The sequence below is a fragment of the Rhinopithecus bieti genome, unplaced genomic scaffold (genome assembly GCF_001698545.2).
Source record: "Rhinopithecus bieti isolate Rb0 unplaced genomic scaffold, ASM169854v2 scaffold_39746, whole genome shotgun sequence".
In the NCBI taxonomy this organism is placed as follows: Eukaryota; Metazoa; Chordata; class Mammalia; order Primates; family Cercopithecidae; genus Rhinopithecus; species Rhinopithecus bieti.
The window spans coordinates 1966276-1987004 of record NW_016816960.1 but is presented as its reverse complement, the minus strand read 5'-3'; the positions used below and the strand labels follow the sequence as shown (position 1 = coordinate 1987004).

Below are 20729 nucleotides of genomic sequence, written 5' to 3'. Positions count from 1 at the left end.
CATTTTTCTTTGGGAAACTTTACACCTCACATTATTCTGTGTTTTTCCTTGGGAAATTTCACATCTCACATGATTCTGTGACATGTGATACACGAGGTGCCCAACTGCTGTTTTTGTCCTCCACTAATGAGGAAGAGTGTGTGTACTCCTGGGGTTTTGCAAGTTTCAAAGTCTGACTTGACTTTCGTTCCTTTTTCTGGAACTGATCCACAAGCATGGAGAGTAAAGCTGCCCGCACCTATTCATTCAAGGTCCTGAGTGTCCTGCCCAGCTGCAGGAGTTGGAGAGACCCAGGAGGAGGGGCCACTGCTGATCCCAGGCTGCAGGGGGTGGGAAGAGTATCCTAGGGCATGGTGACCCCCACTCACTCAGTCACAGGAGACCCACACGAGAGAGAAGAGGGCACTTACAGCTTAGGTTCCCGCCAGCACCAACCCCTCTGCCATCGAACATCACCGTGTTTCTCTTTCTGCCTTGACTTTCGGCATACATGGAGTTAAATTTAATGCTCAGTCACGTATTTGTCTGGGCTCTTTCTATGTTTATTTTTCTCTTAATAGTTCTCTCTCTGCCCCTCCTCTCCCCGCCTCTCCTCCTCCTCCTTCTCCTCCTCCTTCTTCTTTTTTTTTTTTTTTTTTCCAGGGACAGTGTCTCGTTCTGCCACCCAGGCCGGAGTGCAGAGTGGCATGATCGTGGCTTACTACAGGCTTAAACTCCCGGGCTCAAGTGATCATCCCACCTCAGCCTCTCGAATGTCTGGGATTACAGGCACTTGCCACTGCATCTGGCTAATTTTTATATTGTTTATAGATATGGGGTCTCACTATGTTGCCCAGGCTGGCCACGAACTCCTGGGCTCAACTGACCCTCCCACCTCAGGCTTCTGAGCAGTTGAGACTATAGGAATGTGCCGCAGTGCCAGGCTAGTTTCTTAATTTTCTATTTTGACAGGCCTACCTCAAACACATCTGTGGTGTGTATTCAATCCTACCTCAGACACATCTGTGGTGTGAAAAGGATGTCATTTAATCAATATATAAATTCTAAGCAAATAGGTCTGGTCCCCAAATTAGGTTAGTCGCAGCTGCTGAGTCGTTGACCCAAGAGAAGCTCATCTAGATTTTTTCAGTATTTTCAAGTTCCTCTTCTCAGTTCATCCTTCTTCCAAACCGTGCCCTCCCCCTCCCACCCTCTTCCCACAGCCTCCCCTCCCCACAGCCTCCTCCCACCATTCCAAATCTGGGCTGTTCTCTCAATTTCCTTTTCTCTGGCCTCAAACCTACCCTACACCCCAGCCTCAGTTTGGGGTTAAACTTGTCCCCCTCACGTTCTCTCCCACACGACTTGATGTCACCTCTGTGTCGTCACCACAGGGCTTTCCTCCTCTGGGTTCTCCTTTGCAGAGCGGCGTCAGCTCCCCCATGAGTCCCAGCACCAATCACTTCTGGCTGCTTGCAAATCCCCTTGCTTTCCTCAGTGTTGACACCCAGGGCAGCCCTATGCTCACTGCTGCTGAGGCCCCACCTCTCTCCCGGCCTTTTCCCAACTGACATCACCCTGTAGCTTCCATTTTCCTGAAATTCTCTTTTGAGGCCTCAGTCTTTAGACAAAGCACACAGTGTCCCTCAAAAATGACAATAAAAACCCAAACACACTGTGACTCTCACGGCAGCTTCTTGGTCCCCATATCGAATCAGCGGGTGGGTTTCTGTAAACACTGGTGAGAGGCCACATTAGAGGATCAGGACCCTCAGGTCTGGACTTGTGGTCACCATGAACATTCCTCTCTGCTGACGGTAGCTGGTACCTGTCACCTACTCGGAGTGTCACATGCCACAAGCCAGAGGGTCTTGGCAGGTCTCAGCACCTTGACATCATTTCCTTGCTATCACTCAGAGCAGCAGTGACACAGTTCCCTTATCTCAGGCGCCCAGAAGACGACTGTCAAAGGTCACAGGGAAATCAAAGGCGGGGTACAGGGCCAGAGGGAGGAGGAAACAACTTCCCGGTTGCTCTCAGACGCTTCAGAGATCCTCTGGAGGCCTGGGGAGCTTTTGAGTTATTTATTTCAGTAGGTCCCTGAGTTCTGTGAGTGGCGGGGTAGAGCCACCAGGGGAATCCACAGTGGTTTCTCGTGCCCCTCAGGGTCAGGAGCAGTCTGATCAAAAGGAGGCCATCCACTGTCTGGGGCCATTCCCACAGCTCCCGGATGCTGGGTCTGGAGGCTGCGCCCTTACCCCCCAGGAGCTCGGCCCAGTGGTAAGTCATCTGTGTGTCATCTGTGTATTTAACCCCTCATGGCCATGTTGATGCTGAGCATGGTTTCACTTTTGCAAACATTTGTTTATACCCTTCAAGAAAAAAACATCTCAGCTGTTACAGGAAGCTGCTTTGGGGGGTGAGCAAACTTCTTAAACATGCAGAAATTAGGATCTACACCTGTTTCTGAAAAGCAAGCCACGGTACTTGGTTCTCTTTAATTATATATTTTCTTCCATATTGTGTTCATGTAGGCAAGTCCTGTTTCTGCTGAAAGAAGGTAAGTTCTACAAAGACGATGTCATGCCAGCTTTATTTCGCATGGCACCTGGAACACTGCTAAGCACTTACATGCTTGACAAGTAGATTGAGGATGGTGCTGCTCTGGGGAAGTGGGCACACGTTAAAGAAATGTTTATCTCAGTCTTCTGAAATAGGGAACTCCTCTGGCTAAAATGTAGCTTCAGAAAGGGAAAGCAGGGCTATTTGAATCGGAGTCCAGTTTGTTGTTTCCTCCAGGATAAGACAGCTGTTGGAGGGGAAAATCATCTCCCATTTCTCCGCAGGGCAGCCTGAATATGGCCAATTACACGCTGGCACCAGAGGATGAATACGATGTCCTCATAGAAGGTGAACTGGAGAGTGATGAGGCAGAGCAATGTGACAAGGATGAAGCCTGGGCGCTCTCAGCCCAGCTGGTGCCGTCGCTCTGCTCTGCTGTGTTCGTGGTCGGTGTCCTGGACAATCTCCTGGTTGTGCTTATCCTGGTAAAATATAAAGGACTCAAACGCGTGGAAAATATCTATCTTCTAAACTTGGCAGTTTCTAACTTGTGTTTCTTGCTTACCCTGCCCTTCTGGGCTCATGCTGGTGGCGATTCCATGTGTAAAATTCTCATTGGACTGTACTTTGTGGGCCTGTACAGTGAGACATTTTTCAATTGCCTTCTGACCGTGCAAAGGTACCTAGTGTTTTGCACAAGGGAAACTTTTCTCAGTCAGGAGGAGGGTGCCCTGTGGCATCGTTACAAGTGCCCTGGCGTGGGTAACAGCCATTCTGGCCACTGTGCCCGAATTTGCAGTTTATAAACCTCAGATGGAAGACCCAAAATACAAGTGTGCATTTAGCAGAACTCCCTTCCTGCCAGCTGATGAGACATTCTGGAAGCATTTTCTGACTTTAAAAATGAATGTTTCAGTTCTTGTCTTTCCCCTATTTATTTTTACATTTCTCTATGTGCAAATGAGAAAAACACTAAGGTTCGGGGAGCAGAGGTATAGCCTTTTCAAGCTTGTTTTTGCCATAATGGTAGTCTTCCTTCTGATGTGGGCGCCCTACAATATCGCACTTTTCCTGTCCACTTTCAAAGAACATTTCTCCCTGAGTGACTGCGAGAGCAACTACAACCTGGACAAAAGTGTTCTCATCACTAAACTCATCGCCACCACCCACTGCTGCGTCAACCCTCTCCTGTATGTCTTTCTTGATGGGACATTTAGGAAATACCTCTGCCGCTTTTTCCATCGGCGTAGTAACACCCGACTTCAACCCAGGCGGCAGTTTGCACAAGGCACATCGAGGGAAGAACCTGACCATTCCACCGAAGTGTAAGCTAGCATCCACCAAAGGCAAGACGACTAAACATGGATTTTCATCTTTTTGCATTATTTCACGTAAATTTTTTACACACTTGTATACAAAATCGGATACAGGAAGAAAAGGGAGAGGTGAGCTAACATTTGCTAAGCATTGAATTTGTCTCAGGCACCGTGCAAGGCCCTTTACAAACATGAGCTCCTTCGCCTCCTACGACTTTTCCATAGTGTGGATGGGACTAGTCTCATTTCTCTGAGAAGAAAACTGAGGCTTGGAAATTTGTCTAAGATCACACAAGTAGGAAGTGGCAGAACTGATTCTCCAGCCCTGGTAGCGTTTGCTCAGAGCCTACGCTTGGTCCAGAACGTCAAACTCCAAACCCTGGGGACAAATTGCATGAAATAAATGTATTTTAAAACATCTATTTAATGTATTTTAAAATAATTCATAAGTTGCTTTTAAAACCAATTTAACTACCTTCCGAATTATAAGCAGCCCATTTATATGGGAGTAATTTTTCAGGTGCATTTTCTCGCAGTTGATGAGAAGAACCAGCTAGCTGGAAGCTGTGGAAAAAAAGAGGTAAGATAACTTGTTCTGAGGAAGTTCTGTAAATTCTCGTGGTCACTCACCACACCCCTAGGCCCCCAGCTTCCCCTAACCCAAGGTTTCTGATATTTTCTCGTACTTTATCAAAACTATGGAATCTAGGAGATTTAACAAAAGCAAATGAGAGATTCTGTTTAGAATGTCTAACAAAATGAATGTTTTGTCCTTTTAAGTATAACACATACCTCAGGCCTCACCAGCACGTAACTACAAAATGTTGTCCCACTTCCTTTCTATGGCTGAGTCACTAGCACACAGGCTCCCACCTGCCACATCAGCAGAAGGTCACCTCAACATGTGAGTTACCTCCCCAGCGACCCCCCAGATCTGTAAGGATGATGCATCCTTGATCCTAAAAACATTTTTCCTGTTCCTGGTGTTCAAAACCAGACTCCACACTCACTGGTCTCTTTATAATCTTGCTTCTGGCCCTTTGAGGCCTCAAAGCTACCAGCACCTTGCTGCCAGGCGACAATCATTGCTCACGGCTGAGTCCTGCAGACACAGGGACTGGGCTGGCTGCCTCCTCCTGCTGGCCCAGCATCTTGCTTGCACTAAAGAGAACTGGAGGATTGGCACTGATACTTGCTGAAAACCTACCCAGGCCACCCACTACTGCTGCACTCCAGGGCACCAGCCCACACTCCTCCCCTCCTGGCATCAGGCACATGTTCACAGCATTGAATCTTACAGGAAAGCAGTAGAACCCTGTCTCTCCTTCACAGGAGGCACGTTCCTTCCTAGCCAAAAATGATGATACCCACGGGCACAGCATCTCACATAGGGACACATAGAGATGTCTGACTCATTAAAACCCAAGTCTCTGGCCAATTAAAAGGGGGTCCTTAATGTCTTACTCGATAGTGGTGGAAGGAAATTTGCTCTATATTGATGAAATGAGGTGGAGAATATCTGATTTTCCAAACATGAGAATTTTCCATATGCCACCCCATAACCAAAGACCCCCTATTTGTGTTAGACGAAACATTCAAAAAGCCTATTAGGATAGTGGATGACACCCCCAAGGGACATGCTTATATAACAATAACTGGCTCCAAACCATACTCTATGGCAGTGGCTCTCAAACACCAGCACACATCACAAGCCCTATGCTGAAACACAGAGTTCGGGGCCCCACCCCTGAGTTTCTGGTTCAGGAGGTCTGGAGTGGGACCTCCGAATATGCATTTCTAACAGATTCCCAGGGGATGCAGATACTGCTAACCTGGGCCCTCCTTCTGAGAACCACTGTTCCAGTGAGAAGGAAATCAGTTAAGTAAGGGTTTGGTTTTGTCCTGAGGACAATGTGGAATTTAGAGTTGGGGTGAATTATTCAGGAAAGTAGAGAGGTTTGGGGATGTGAGGGTGGGCGGTGCAGTGGAGGGAGGCAGAGAGGAAATACGAAGCAGCCGTCAGTTGGAGAGAAATTAGGAAGAGGAATAAAATGATATATGTCAGGGATTTCAGTTTTGCTGAGCCCATGATCACAGCCTCTTCTCTGGCACCTTGTGTCACTCACTGAGGCCTTGTAGCTGGGTCTACTCTTTCAGAGTCATAATATGGCTGTGGGTCTGACCTCAAGGTGAGCTGGAGTGGGCACAGATAAAAGATAAAACTTCAAGAAGTCTCTCAAGGGTCCTTCCCAGAACAAAGGATCCCTCCATTCCAAAGGCGAATGCTGGTCACTATCATAAAAGAAAAGAAAGAAAGAAACTGATGGTGGCATTTTAAATGGCAATTTTTCTAGCTTCTAAAAGAATATGGAGCAACTGGAACTTTCATACCCTGCTGGTGGGAATGTAAGATGGTATAATCACTTTGGAAAACTTGGCAGTGTCACCAAAAGCAAAGCCCACACCTACTATCCATTCCACTCCTCAGTATTTACCCAAGAGAAATGAGCCTGTATGTCCACACAAAGATTTGGACCCAAATGTTCATGACAGCTTTATTTATATAGCCTCAAACTAGAAAAAGTGTGTCTATCAGCAGGTGAACGGATAAACAAACAGTGGCCTGTGTGCCTAATGGAATACTGCTCATCCACAAAAAGAAATGAGTTATTGATACACACAGGAGCATGCATGAAATCTCAAAAGGCTGAATGAAGGAGGCCGGATTTTATTTTATTTTATTTATTTATTTATTTATTTATTTATTTATTTATTTTTGAGAGAGAGTCTCGCTGTGTCACTCAGCCTGGAATGCAACGACGTGATCTTGGCTGACTGCAACCTCTGCCTCCTGAGTTCAAGCAATTCTCATGCGTCAGCCTCGCAAGTAGTTGTGACTACAGTCATGCACAAGAGCAACTGGCTAATTTTTGTAATTTTAGTAGAGACAGGGCTTTGCCATGTTGACCAGGCTGCTCTCAAACTCCTGACCTCAGGCGATCCGCCTGCCTCGGCCTCTCAAAGTGCTGGGATCATAAGTCACCGTGCCCAGCCAGAAGCCAGATATTTTTAAAGAGTACTTATTTTATCATTCTATTTATATAAAATTCTAGAAAATGCAAACAAATCCATAGCGACAGCAAATCAGTGGTTGCTGGAGATGTTGGAGGGGAGAGGAGAGGAATAGATTGCAAAAGGGAACAAGGAAATTTGGATGGACAGTGGGTATGTCTGCTATTTTTACTGTGGTGATGGTTTCATTGGTTTATACCTATGTCAAAAACGTAACAAGTTGTATACCTTAAATGTGATCTGTTGTGTGTTGACTATACCTCAAAAGGCTATTTTTTAAAAGCCTCTCAGCCTCCAGGCACTCTGTTACGTTGGTGTTACTCGTCTTGGAAATATACTCTGAGCATTTGCCGGAGGAGTTCGAGTGCCTGGGCCTTTGTCGCTTCTCCCAAGTAGAATTGGCAGCTAAAATACGGGATACCCATGGGCACAACCTCTCACCCCCATCACCGACCAGGGAGCAGGGGGTGCCCCCACAGGGAGCACAGTCTTATCGGGAATTACCTTCCATGGCAAATAAAATCACCAGGGCAAGTCAAGGGAGAGACCAGGGAAGAGAGTACTCCATCCTATACTAAAAAAGGATGAGAAAAGTTGAAGACAAGGCGGAGAAGGGACAGAAATTCTCTTCACACATTTGCAGAAGTAGGTCTGGACTCTCCAGCCACTTCTCCTCCAATGCGTAGGACAGGAATCTCAGAGGAAATGGCATCATCTTCCCATGTTTACAGACACAGCAATGAACTCAAAGAACAATCTTATCAGGATTTTCCAAATGAAAACATGGAATGTATAGAGAATAAAGATCTGCAAACTCTTATGGTGGCTGAGACTGAAATGGCTAATGAAAAGCAAAAGTGTGTGCTAAATGACCCGGCCACAATGGCCCGAACACTTAAGTAGTGTAGTATGTTTGGAACATTGACAGCTAACAAGGCCTTCCTCCCATGTCAGACCAAGAACACAGTTTCCTAAAGATAAAAATAGCACAAGCTTTTCCACTTTTCCATAAACCACTGCAATAGAAAACTAACAAACGATGAAAAGCAAAATATGGCTAGTCTATTCAAGAAAAGCTGATGGTGTTTCTATTTTGCCTGTAAATTACTTTCCAGTACAAAAAATAATTCCTGTTACATTGATTACATTGATAACAATTCCTGTTAATTCTAACTAGAGACATATGAGAGAAAGATTGAGATCTCATGAGCTGTCTCCTTTTCATCTCAATTCTGTGTACTCGTGGGTACAAATGGAACTAGTGTTTGTTTGTTTGTTTGTTTGTTTTTTGAGACGGAGTCTTGTGCTGTTGCCCAGGCTGGAGTGCAATGGTGCGATCCCAGCTCACTGCAACCTCTGCCTCCTGGGTTCAAACAATTCTCCTGCCTCAGCCTCCTGAGTAGCTGAGATTACAGGTGCCTGCCACCATGCCTAATTTTTTTTTTCTTTTTTTTTTTTTTAATAGATATGGGGTTTCACCATGTTGGTCAGGCTGGTCTCAAACTCCTGACCTCAGGTGATATGCCCACCTTGGCCTCCCAAAGTGCTGGGATTACAGGTGTGAGCCACTGCACCTGGCCCAGAACTAGTTTTAAAACAGGAAACAGTTGATATACTGAATGGAAAAGCAATACAATTTGAAGTTAAAAAAGCAAAATAGGATGCCCAGTTAAATTTAAATTTCAGTTAAGCAACTAATAATGACTTAGTATAACTACATCCCATATACGACAATTGCAGTATTTGTTATTTATCTGAAATTCAAACTTACCTGGGCATCCTAGTATCCTGTTTTTTGTTTTGTTTTGTTTTGTTTTTCCTTTGTTTTCTTTTTTTTCCTGAAATCTGACAACCTTAATTTTGAGGTATTTATTCAGTTTTAAAAACTCAATCTTTTTTTGGCAGTCAGAACTAGAGCAAAGATAAATGACCCCAGGACTCCGTTTAGCAGGCAGTTAGGAAGTGTGATGGTGTAGTGGGTGGCAGCCCCGGCCAGGTCTTTCCTCTTCCCTAAACTGCCACAGCAGGACTGCCACACTCGGGAATCCCAGTTTCCATATGAGCAACCCCTCCAGAGTTTGGAAGGAGACAGTGCTTTAGCCCAAGGAGCTGCGGATGGCTCTAACACTTTGCTTGTTGGTTGAATAAAAATCAACATAAAGGTGGCCTACACTCATTGAAGTAGGAATGCCAGAACTTGCATGGTGTCACATAGAAGAAAATATCTAAGTGCTTAGGGAGACGGCAGCACTAGTGGATCTACTGGATCATTAAGACTCACTCACCTATCCATCGCAGATCTAGAGGACACACCCTTACCACACTGGGAAGTGTAAATGAGCTCCAGCATCCTTAAAAAAAATCTAAGTGGTGGCTCTTCTCTGTAGATCAGGAGCTATAGTGAGAAATGCTACCAAATTGGGGTTTGTAAATACAGGGGGGATGGTGGGATCCTGAGGAAGGAGGGGCCACGTGGTAACACAAAACACCAAGTGGGCATGGTTGCCACTGTGGATGGTGGAGCCAAAGCAGTCCTCAGAATAGTCTGACCCCCAGAGATCTTTGGCTTTGGCTGGTTGATCATGGTATCCCTGGAACTGAAATAGAAGGACAGTCTGCTAAATTTTTACCTGATCTGTATAAGCAGAAGAGTTCTATCTCTAGGGAACAGAAGTCTAACTTTAGTCACCAGAACTGTGACTCAATTCAATCAATTGCCAGATTTGACATAGTTTATAGACCTAGAACCCCTTGAATGAAAGGTAAGCTGGCTCCCCTTGAGGAAGGACCCTGTTACATTTCTAGCATTTTATTCTGATAATCTTTTTCCCAGCCTTCCCCAAAACAACCTAGGGCCATTTACCAGGGAAAGTCATGAAGGAAAAGGAAATAATTAGGCTTTTTGGAGATTCCTGGACATTGGCTCTACACTGACACTACTTCTAAGAGACCTAAAACATCTCCGTGGTCTACCTGCCAAAGTAAGGCTTCATGGAGGTCAGGTGATCACTAGAGTTTTAGCTCAGGTCTGTTTCCCAGTGGGTCCAGAGGATCCCTGAACTTATCCTATAGTTATCCCCCCAGTTCCAGAATGCAGAATTGAGCTGAGAGCAGTGGCTCATGCTTGTAGTCCCAACACTCTAGGAGACCAAGGTGAGAGGATCACTTGAGCCAAGCAGTTTGAGACCAGCCTGGAAAATATAGTGAGACCCCATCTTTTAAAAAAACAAAGAAAAATAAAGAAAACTGACATGGAAAAATAATATAAAATCTGAATAATCTCACATCTAATAAAGAAATTGAATCTGTAGTTAGAATTCCTCCCACAGAGAACTATAAGCCCAATGCCTCCATCAATTGGAGAAACAGAAAGAAACAATCTTCTTAACAGAAAGCATAATTGGAATAGAGATACTCAGCATCTGGGAAGAATCCCCACATTAATCCTCTGATCCACAGAGTGGGGGCCAAGTGGAAGCCTTTGGAACTGCCTCTACCTGCCAAGATACTAAACAAAACAGCACTGCATATCTGGAGGAATTGCAGCAAGAACATGAAAGATGAAGGATGGTGATGTCCACCTCTCTCCATTCAGCTCACCTATTTGGTTTGTGCAGAAGACAGTTAGGTGTTGGAAAATGACAGTGGACCAGTGTAAACCTAATCAGGCGGGGCTCCAGCTGCAGCTGCAGGATTAGGTACTGTTTCATTTTTGCAGCTAATCAACCCTTCTGGCACCTGGTGTGCAGATGGCAATTTTTCTTTTCTATTATCTGTTAGTAAAGACTATTAGAAGTCATTTATTTTCAGTTGACAAGGTCAGCAATACACTCCAAGGGGAGAGCAGTCTGTCTCAGATCTTACCGACGCCTGGGGATAGGGAGGGAGTGGCCCCCTCACCATCTCCATCCAAGGCCTAGTCCTCTGCTCCTGTTACTGGCAGCAAATCCAGGCAGGTCAGTAACAACCTCAATTCTTGCCTCCTCAGAAGAAAGAATTCAATTGAGAGACATAAGACAGAAGGAGAGACTGAGGCAAGTTTTAGCACAGGAGTAAAAGTTTATTTAAAATAGGTTTATTTATTTATTTAAAAGTTTATTATTTAAAAGTTTATTTAAAATTTTAAAAAGTTATTAAAATATTTAGAATAGGAACAAAAGGAAAGAAAGTATACTTGGAATAGGGCCAAGTGGATGACTTGAAAGGCAAGTGCATGGTTTGACCTTTTGACTTGGGGTTTTATATGTCAGCATGCTTCCGGGGTCTTGTATTATGTCTCCCCTGTTTCTTCCCTTGGGGTGGGCTGTCCCATGTGCATGCTTGAGCCCACTGGCTCAACTCCTGAGAACTTGTAGGGAAACTGCTGCTCACCAGTTTCAGGTGTTTTCTATCTATTAGGAGCCGGCCGTTCCCTGTTGCCGGGTGTGACCAATTATTACTTTTGAGAGACAGTCAACAACCGCCACCTGATGGTCACCTGACACTCGTGTGTGTGTGTGTGTGTGGGATGGGGAGCCCTCTCCTGCCCTGCTCTTCCTGACTAGCTACCCACTGTAACACTCCCAGAGGGACCTGCACATTTTGTGCTCTTTGCAAGACAGTGCCTGCCCAGCAGCACCTGTAGGCCTGCTCACTCCTTCAGGATCATGATTTTTGCTTTTTACCACAGGTACCCATAAGCAACACGTGGCGTTGTTCACCATGCTTTTACATTATTTACATAATTTTAAGTTATTTACATAACAATGTAAAAGCATGGTGAACAACACCATGTGTTGCTTATGGGTACCTGTGGTAAAAATCCTGCTACTAGCTCATTTTGCAGTGTCTATAATGACAAGTAATGTTCCATTCTCTCCTTTATGACACTTGCAAAAACTGAGAGCATAACGCCTCCCAGTTACGCAGGCATCTGGGCAATGTGAGAAGAACAGAAATAGACCATGCTGCATTTATCTCTCTTGATGACAGGCATCGAGATTTCCACTTTTTCTGTTTTTTTCTTATGTCTCTACTGCGCATTCTCACATACATCTTGCACACCATGGAAAGTTTCTCTAGGGCAGTGGTTCACAAACTTTTTGGATACAGAATACTTTTATGTACTTGAAAATTGAGGACCCCATACAGCTTTAGTTTATGTGGGTGTCAGGTTCTAGCCCAAACTGAAGTCTGAAGGGAGTTGGTGGGTGGGTGACGGGTAGCTGAAAAAACACTCGAGGATTCATAGGGAGTTTCAACATGGCTTTATCTCTCTCTGGGCAAGAGCCATATGTCCAGCGTCAGCAGGGTAATTATACGTTTTATAGACATTAGTGGCTCTGAAGCAATCGCGAGCTCATGTGAGTGGTCACCTAATGCACCTCAAGTGGCATGGTTCATAATGTGCAGAGTCATGTGCCTGCCCTCCAAACCCAATGAGTCATGCTGCACCAAAAAGTGGCCTCAGACTGCTCCTCACTAAAGTGCATCCATCTGCCTTACACTCCACTCCTAGGCCAAGGGCGTCTTCTGGGTAGGGACATGTGCCCATAGGTTAGAGCCCTGAATCCATAACTCACAGCAACAATGCAGAGAGCAACACTACTAGAATCCCAGCTATGCTACTTGAGACTATTAGGGCCCAGCATAGGCCAGAGCCCAGGGATGCGCACCATCTCTGCAGGGGTTCATCAGTAAGGCTCTTGACTACCTTAATCTCCTGTGAGACCCCTTGCAGGGCTGCTGTTATGTTCTACCAATTGTCAGAGATAAAGGTATAACATTGTCTTCCTAAAAGGGCACAGGTGCCTCCTTGGGCAATAGTTACTATGTCTAAGACCATTCGGTTTTGCAACACCACCGTTTTGATCTGATCAACCTCATCCATTAACGAGAGGAGAGACACTCAGGTGTACTTCAGAGCCTGAGCAGCGTGCTCTGCTAGAGCAGTAACTTGTGCTTCTACAGTTATGACACCCACTCCAGGAATAGTCACTGTCAAGGGGTAGAACCACCAGGGTGCTCATCACACTCACAAAATCCGAGAGTGTAGCACCTCCCAGTTATGTGGGCATCTGGGCAATGTGAGGAGAACGGTGGCAGGTACATAAGGCCACCCCCAGGTATGAGGTCAGTCCAGTTTGCTTATAGGTAAGGCCATCCTGTGTCCCCACAGACCCATAAACTCCCAGAGGGGCACAAAATCCATTGGGCCCCGACCTTGGTGGGGCCACTTCTTCCACCATACCTTCGGTGTGGTGACAAGTATTATGTTTACACAGGCTGTGACGGGTACCTACAGTGCTGTTGCCCCAATGTTGCTCTATGCACCGTGGCGCCTGGGCCGGGGGTACTGCACATTACCCCACTAGCCAGCCCCACCCATCATAAACGCTATGGGCCAGCCAGGGAATGGGTGTTCTGTGGGTCTTGTGGCATCCTTTGTCCAAAACTTGCCATGTTGCATTCCAGGCATCGACCATGGGACCCAAGTCTCCAGCCATGTCCAGTTCTCTGCAGATACTGAATGTATGTGCCAAGGCAAGCCATCTGCAGCTGCTAGAAGGGCGGTGCAGATCCAACAGTTGGAAACATTGGTCACTTCAGCGTAGGTGTAGGCCCAGTCCACAATGCAATTGGAGCATGTTAACCTAAGGTTGGAATGACAGAGCAGGCACAGGTACTAACAGAGGAAAATCACGTCCCTCAGGCAAAATACAGGCTAACCTTTCATCACTGGATAACAATGCAGCCCCCAAAGGCTTCTGCCCTGGGCAATAATACCACACCTTCTCAGCTCCCCATGGTTCCTTTGGGTCCTGTATTCATGCCAAAGTCACAGGGGAGCTCGTAATAGGCCACACAGACAGTACGTATGACCCCTGGAAGAAAGTTTCTTCCCTGGCCATTTTCCTACAAACAGTTAACTTCGGTGGCCATGCACTGAACACTCAAAGAGTGACATACATGTCATACTGTAGGCCCTCCCCACAGGGAGCTACGATGGCCAACCACCAGCAGTCGGGGGCTTTTTGGAGGGGCCATGGCCACAGCCAGGTTTTCTGTTCCCCTGCCTTCAGGTGTGTTGGGGCAGGCAACAACAGGTTACCGTTCGTCCCCACACCTGGTCAGAGGAGGTTATCCTTGGTGTGTATCTACAACTGAATGGGGGCGGCGGCCCCGTGTAACAGAGCCTCCAACTGGGCTGGGTTGCTTTTCCATGGCCATTCATTCAAGGTTTGGAACATCAGGTCCAGCCTGGAACTCCAGCCCTGCAAAGACAGAGGTGTGACATGCAAGTATAACCCATTCTTCAAGAGCTCGTTATATCGCTCAATCATACCCACAGCTTGCAAGTTGTGTGGTACATGGAATCCCCACTTTAGATCCATTGTTGTGCCGGTTATCCAGTAAAATGTGTCCCCCATCACTCTCAATGACCAGAGGGCAACCACATAGAGCACATATGTGTTGCAGGGCCCGGATGGTGTACTGCTGGTTGGCCACCCTGCAAGAATAGGCAAACAACAGGCCTGTGGCTGTGTCCACAGCTGTTAGCACATGCGTATACCCTTGCGACTTCTGCAGCGGCCCAATGTAATCTACTTGCCACCTGGTCAAGGGCACTTGCCCTGTTGTCACTTGTGTAGCACTGGGCAGCTGCCTCCATTTAGGGTATGCCTGAGCACACGCTGGGCATTTCTGACAAGTCTCCCAAATGTCTTTCAGGGGCAGGAACAGACCCCAACGTTTATTGACCTGTTGCATCAGCTTACCCCCTGCATGTCCCAATTTCCAGTGTAGCTACAAGGCCACATCTCACGTAGATGCCAACTCTAACCATTGGACTTTGGCCAAGGCTTTTACCTCATCATTGCTGGGTGTGACCAGAGGCATATGACCTGACAAATGATAAATAGTTACATCTTTCTGATAACCCATTTCCCAGAGGTCTTGCCACATGGCTTGGTCCCAAATGCGTTGGTGGCCAACTAGCCAATTCTGTATTATCCAAGTAGTTAACCACAAGGTTAGGCCTCCATAGACTGCCCAGCTAATAGTACAGATTACTGGTACAGGTGTCTCCTCCTTGGTGATCACCATCCATACTGCTCTAAGTTCAACCCATTGACTACTTTGTCCACACCTGGTTTCAAACCATATGGTGTTGGTACCAAGTTGGACTGCAACACTGGTCCAGGCAGGAGTAGCACCTCGGCTACACCCATCTGTGTGCCATGCCCCATCAGAAATAGAGGGATTCCCTTCCTTAAATGGCAGTGGCTGGGGATCAAGGGGTGCCTCAGGCCCCATGGCCTTCTCTTGCATTAGCACTGCAAGTACCAAGACCTCTTGCAACTCTGCTGCTAATGAGCTTGTACTCAGTGTACTCTGCTGCTCCAAGTAAGTGCCTCACTTTGCCAAAGTGGATGTTTGCGTCATCCCAGTCCAGGGGGTCATTACACATGAAGGCACCCATCCCGCTGTCAGGTAGATCATCCATACTATGACTGTAGCCCATCCTATCACTTCTCACAAGCCTGAAGGGCAGCATATACAGCTGCTAGCTATTTCTCTATCAAGGAATACCAGAGCTCAGCTCCTTTCCATAGTTGGTACCAAAAACCTCCTGGCATTCTCAGGCACTCTGTGTGCTGCCATAGGCCCCAGCTAAAACCACCTGTGGTCACATGCATATCCAGTTCAAATAGGCACCCCTGGTCAACCATCCATAGGCTCATGCCTGCTGAATAGCCCACTTAGCTGCCAGGAAGGCAGTCTCAGCCACATCAGCCCAATCCCGGATTGCTCCCTTCTTTGTTAACTGATGCAATGGTTTTATCATTTGAGCTAAATGGGGCGCAAATGCCCACCAATATCTCAGGAGGCCCACAAAAGTTTGCAGCTGCCTCACCATGGTGGGCCAGGGATATGCCTATATTTTGTCAGTGATGCCTCTTGTATGGCCTTCACCTTACCCGACCAGATAACTCCCAAGAATTTAGCAGGTAATACAGCCCCTCGGACCTTGGATTTGTTGATGGCCCAACCACATGCTGCCAAATGTTGCCACAAGAGGGGTGCTGTCACTTCTAAATCTGCAGGAGAATCAGAGATTAACATAATATCATCAACATAATGGAACAAGTGGGCTCCCTTTGGACATTTTCAGGCTGTTAAATCCATGGCAACAAGACATGACATATGGTGGGGCTATGCACATAGCCCTGCGGCAATACTGTGAAAGTCCATTGTTGCCAAGGCGAACTGTTCACGTCTTTCTAGAGCAATGTCATTTGAGAAGAATGCTTTGGCCAAGTTCACCACATAGTGGTACTGTCCCAATTCCATTGTCGAGTGGTTCACCAAATCCATGATAGATGGCACAGCTTCCAAGCCATGTAAAATATCCACCTCCAGAATGTATTCAGGTATGGGAGAGACATACACAGTGTGTAAGTGAGGAGCCAAGTGGCCAATGCCAAGGTATAGAGATACAGGTTTCACTTTCACTTACTGGCCTCCATAACCATCAATGTATGCAGTTTTGCCCGAAAACTTAACTGGGTTCCCATAAACAAGGCTACAACCTATGCCAGCAACCACTGTACGTTGGTGGGGGACCAGTGGATTGCCAGTTCCACATGTGGCCTCCAGTCATCTGGTGTCCCCCCCAAGCCAGGTACCTTTGGCCAGTTCCCTAGTTGAACAGAAGAGGCTCTACATTTCCACCTGGCTGCAGCAAGTAGTCTCTGAGCTGGAGTGCCTGGGCGGGACCAGGTCACCCAGCAATGCCTTTCTCCCCTTTGGGCATTTTCTGGAATTGCTGCCCTGGATACAACGATCTCCACAAAGTTAGGAGTATTTCATTGGGCTGCTTATCGACTTTTCTCTCAGTCAACCCCAGCCAAAATCAAATCTATCCACATCTGTGAGCGTGTCACTTGTTGGGGCCCCTTTTTTTCATTGGAGAGCCCCCTGTGGGTGGGGTACCTTCCCCTTCTTTATGGTGTGGACCCTTCAATCCCCCCGACGACCTTCTGCATCCCCAACAGCCGCCATGGCAGTGGTTACTTCATGTATACAGCACCCTATGTACGGGGTAAGGACAGCAGCTAGGGAGTCAAAGGGGCTCAGGAGCACAGAACCCAACACGAGATCCCTCATGTGGGAGGGGAAACATTCATCATCTGGCCCCCAGGTATTCGGGTCAAACATAGCCTGCCGCATACCCATCTTACACCAAACTGGCATACGACTGCCATTTACTCACATTTCACCAGCGTTATTCCACACAGTTCACATGGCTGCCTGCAGCCACTCAATCAGGGTGTAGTCACCTTGCCCTGCCACTAACTACCTGCTCACTTGCAGCCGCTGACAGAGAGAGGGGTGAGTCATGATGGAGGCCAGCTTTTCCATCTCAGAGATGGAATGGGAGATACTATCTGCTGCCTCATTCCACAGACGAAGCATCCAGGCAGGCAGCAGTTCCCCTGGCGGCACTGCTTGCCTAATTCCTGCAACTCAGTTGGAGTATAGGCAATGTATGAAATGTGTTGCATTATGGTGGGGAGTTCCTGAGTCCACCCTTGGGGCCCCAGTGGCTGTTCATGATCTACCTTCTGTCAGACCACTGGGTGAGCCCGCAACGGGCATTCTTTCTCCTTGGTATGAAACTGAGTGGGAATCTCCAGACAAGATGATGGACCCAGGCCTGCATTCATGGTAGCCTCTGATTCCTTTTCCAAGCTCTGAAGCCACACCTCTAGGTGCCCTGCCTGCACCTGGAGGTCCCCATTCATGGAAGCCTCTAATTATTTTCAAGATCGGTGTAGCCAGGCCTCCAGTCTGCATCCCTCAGGGACTGGGTGTGTACTTTTCTTAGCACAGTTAAAAATGCCCATCCAACTCTGCCAGCAAAGGCTCTCTCTTTCTTGGTGCTCTGTGCTTCCAGCTGCTTCAGTGCCTTCTCGGTGCTCGTGGGAGACCCATCCACTGCCATCCAGGTTTCCACTCAGGCCCACACTCGCAGCACGGCTGCCACCAGGTACCACAATCCATTTTGTGGTCACATGGCCAACCTGGAATCAGCAGGGACCGAAGGCTCACTTACCTTAGGATCCTGTTCATGATGCCAATTGTCAGGTTCTAGTCCAAACTGAAGTCCACGGGGAGTTGGTAGGTGGGTGGCAAGTAACTGGAAAAACACTCGAGTAGGCGTTTTCAACATGGCTTTATTCTCTCTCTGGGCACGAGCCATATGTACGGTGTCAGCAAGGTAATTATACCTTTTACAGACAATAGTGGCTCTGAGCCAAGCACGTGATCATGTGATTGGTCACCTAATGCACCTCACATGGCATGGTTACATAATGTGCGGAGTTGTGTGCCTGCGCTCCAGACCCACTGAGTTGTGTGCCTGCGCTCCAAACCCACTGAGTCATGCTGCACCAGAAGGCCACCTCGGCCTACTCCTGACTAAAGCACAACCATCTCCCTTACCGTGGGCTAAATCTATTGCTATTTATACTATTAGAAATTTTAACACAGTTTTAAATATTTACATTATTAATTGATTTTGAAATAATAAGCCCATTACAGATTAACATAAATAACATACTTTTATTTAAAATATCTGTATTTTTTAAAAGAAAAAAAAATTAGCAACAACAGTGATCCTTGGAATCGTCCCACCTCAGCCTCCCAAGTAGCTGGGACCACAGGCGCATACCACCATGCCCAGCTAATTTCTGTATTTTTTGGTAGAGATGGCCATGCTGGCCAGGGTGGTCTTGAGCTCCTGAGCTCAAGTGATCCTCCTGCCTTGGTTTCCCAAAGTGCTGGGATTACAGGTGTGAGCCACCATGTCTGGCCAGAAGCTGGATTCTCTGTCTTGTTCTCCATTCAATCTGTTAGACTGTCAAATGCCAAATAACCTTTGGAAAATTCTACTCATAAAATAAGGAGAAAGATAAATAACTTCTGAGTATCATCATTAAAATAGTTTGACCTCATGGACCCACTGAAAAGGTCCCATGTGGAGAACAGCTCTAAGCTAAACAGTAGAATGGCTGGGGGTACATAAACATTCAACCCATAACTGCTGACCACAAGAACACATTTTAAGTCTCTTCCTTTCCTGCTCCTTGTGATTGCAGACAGACTCAGTCTGTAGGAGAGCTGTAGAGAGAACAAGCTCAAGTCCCTGATTTTACCTACAAAGAAAGCTGAGCCCAGAGACATTAAGGCACTTACCCAAGGTCACACAGTCACACAGCAGAGCTGGGGCTGAACTCCAGATGTCCTGCTACAGAGGCCACTTCTTTCTCCCATTAGGGACTGGCCTGTGATTACTTCAGAAAACAATGGTCAGCTAACTGATTCTGAATGCCGTTTACTAGTAAAAGCGAATCTCCTGAGGAAAAAACATATGCATGTGCTGGGCACAGTGGCTCAAGCCTGTAATTCCAGCACTTGGGGAGGAGGAGACAGGCAGATCACTTGAGGTCAGGAGTTTAAGACCAGCCTGGCCATCAACGTGAAACCCCGTCTCTACTAATATTAAGCTGGGCGTGGTGGCAGGCATCTGTAATCACAGCTACTGGGGAGGCTGATGCAGGAGAATTGCTTGAACCCGGGAGGTGGAGGTTGCAGTGAGCCGAGATTGCACCACTGCACTGCAGCCTGGATGACAGAGCGAGACTTTGTCTCAAAAACCAATAATCGTAAAATAAAAATAAATAACTAAATAAGTATGCGTCACCTCAGGTGGTCAGTCAGCTTTCCCAGGACTCAAGAGCACACAATGTTCTTTCTGGTGTGAGTGACGAGGTTCACAGCACCACAGAGTCCATGACTTTTCCCTCAGAAGTGAATGCATGGCTAACTATTATGTATTTTTTTGTAGACATGGAGTTTTGCCATGTTGCGCAGGCTGGTCTCAAACTCCTGGACTCAAGTAATCCACCCGCCTCAGCCTCCCAGGGTGCTAGGATTACAAGCATGAGCCCCTGCATGGCCTGCACCTATAGTCCCAGCTACTCAGGAGGCTGAAGTGGAAGGATCACCTGAACTGGGGAAGTTGAGGCTGCAGTGAGCTGTGATTGCTCCAGCGCACTCCAGCCTAGGCAACAGAGTGAGATCCTGTCTCAAAAAAAAAAAAAAAAAAGTGAACACACATGCTGGAGAAGAGGCCTGCAGGCACCCCTGACAGTTCTGCACCAGAGCACACTGTAGCAGCCCTGCCGTGACGCAGGAAGAAGTTCCAGGTCCTGCAGTCTGGAGCATGGAACCTGAAGCCTGGAGCCCCCCATCCAATGGTGCACCATGCTCGCCAGTACCCCCCAACATCAGCACCGAGGCACCAGCCGTAGATAAATTTCTCACCTAAAATGTTGAGAGATGTTGCTAAACTGTCCTCCTAAGGCTGTGTGTAATAATATGGTCCTGCCGATATTGCATAAGACTATCTGCTTCATTACATCCTCACAATACTGAGTATCATTAGCAACTTGAATTTTAAATTGTGCTAATCAATGAAAAATGATTGCCTAATTACTAGTGAGTTGAAGTTATTTAACATTAATACTCCTTCTGATGGAATATTTTGCATTTATCACATTTTATATAAATTATCTCTATATAATTAGCACTAGAATGTCTGACTTGGTTTTCATTGTTCCTCACCTGTTTGGAAACACATTAAGAATGAGGGAGAGAATGGATGGGGACTCACCTAGGGATGCATGGATCTGATCTGCAGCCACTCTGAGGCCCTCTTAACACTTCCTCACCTCACACTCAATTTCCCCTGGT

The 20729-nt window shown here is 46.8% G+C and overlaps 1 protein-coding gene across 1 annotated transcript; it reads left to right on the top strand.

The window, feature by feature from the left end:
* Positions 1-2308: 2308 nt before the first annotated feature.
* On the top strand, positions 2309-4284 carry CCRL2 (C-C motif chemokine receptor like 2). The gene is given in 3 exon segments (XM_017855658.1): positions 2309-2539; positions 2826-3235; positions 3237-4284. Coding segments are annotated over 2 exon segments (1032 nt in total). The 5' UTR covers positions 2309-2539; positions 2826-2837; the 3' UTR covers positions 3871-4284.
* Positions 4285-20729: the final 16445 nt, after the last annotated feature.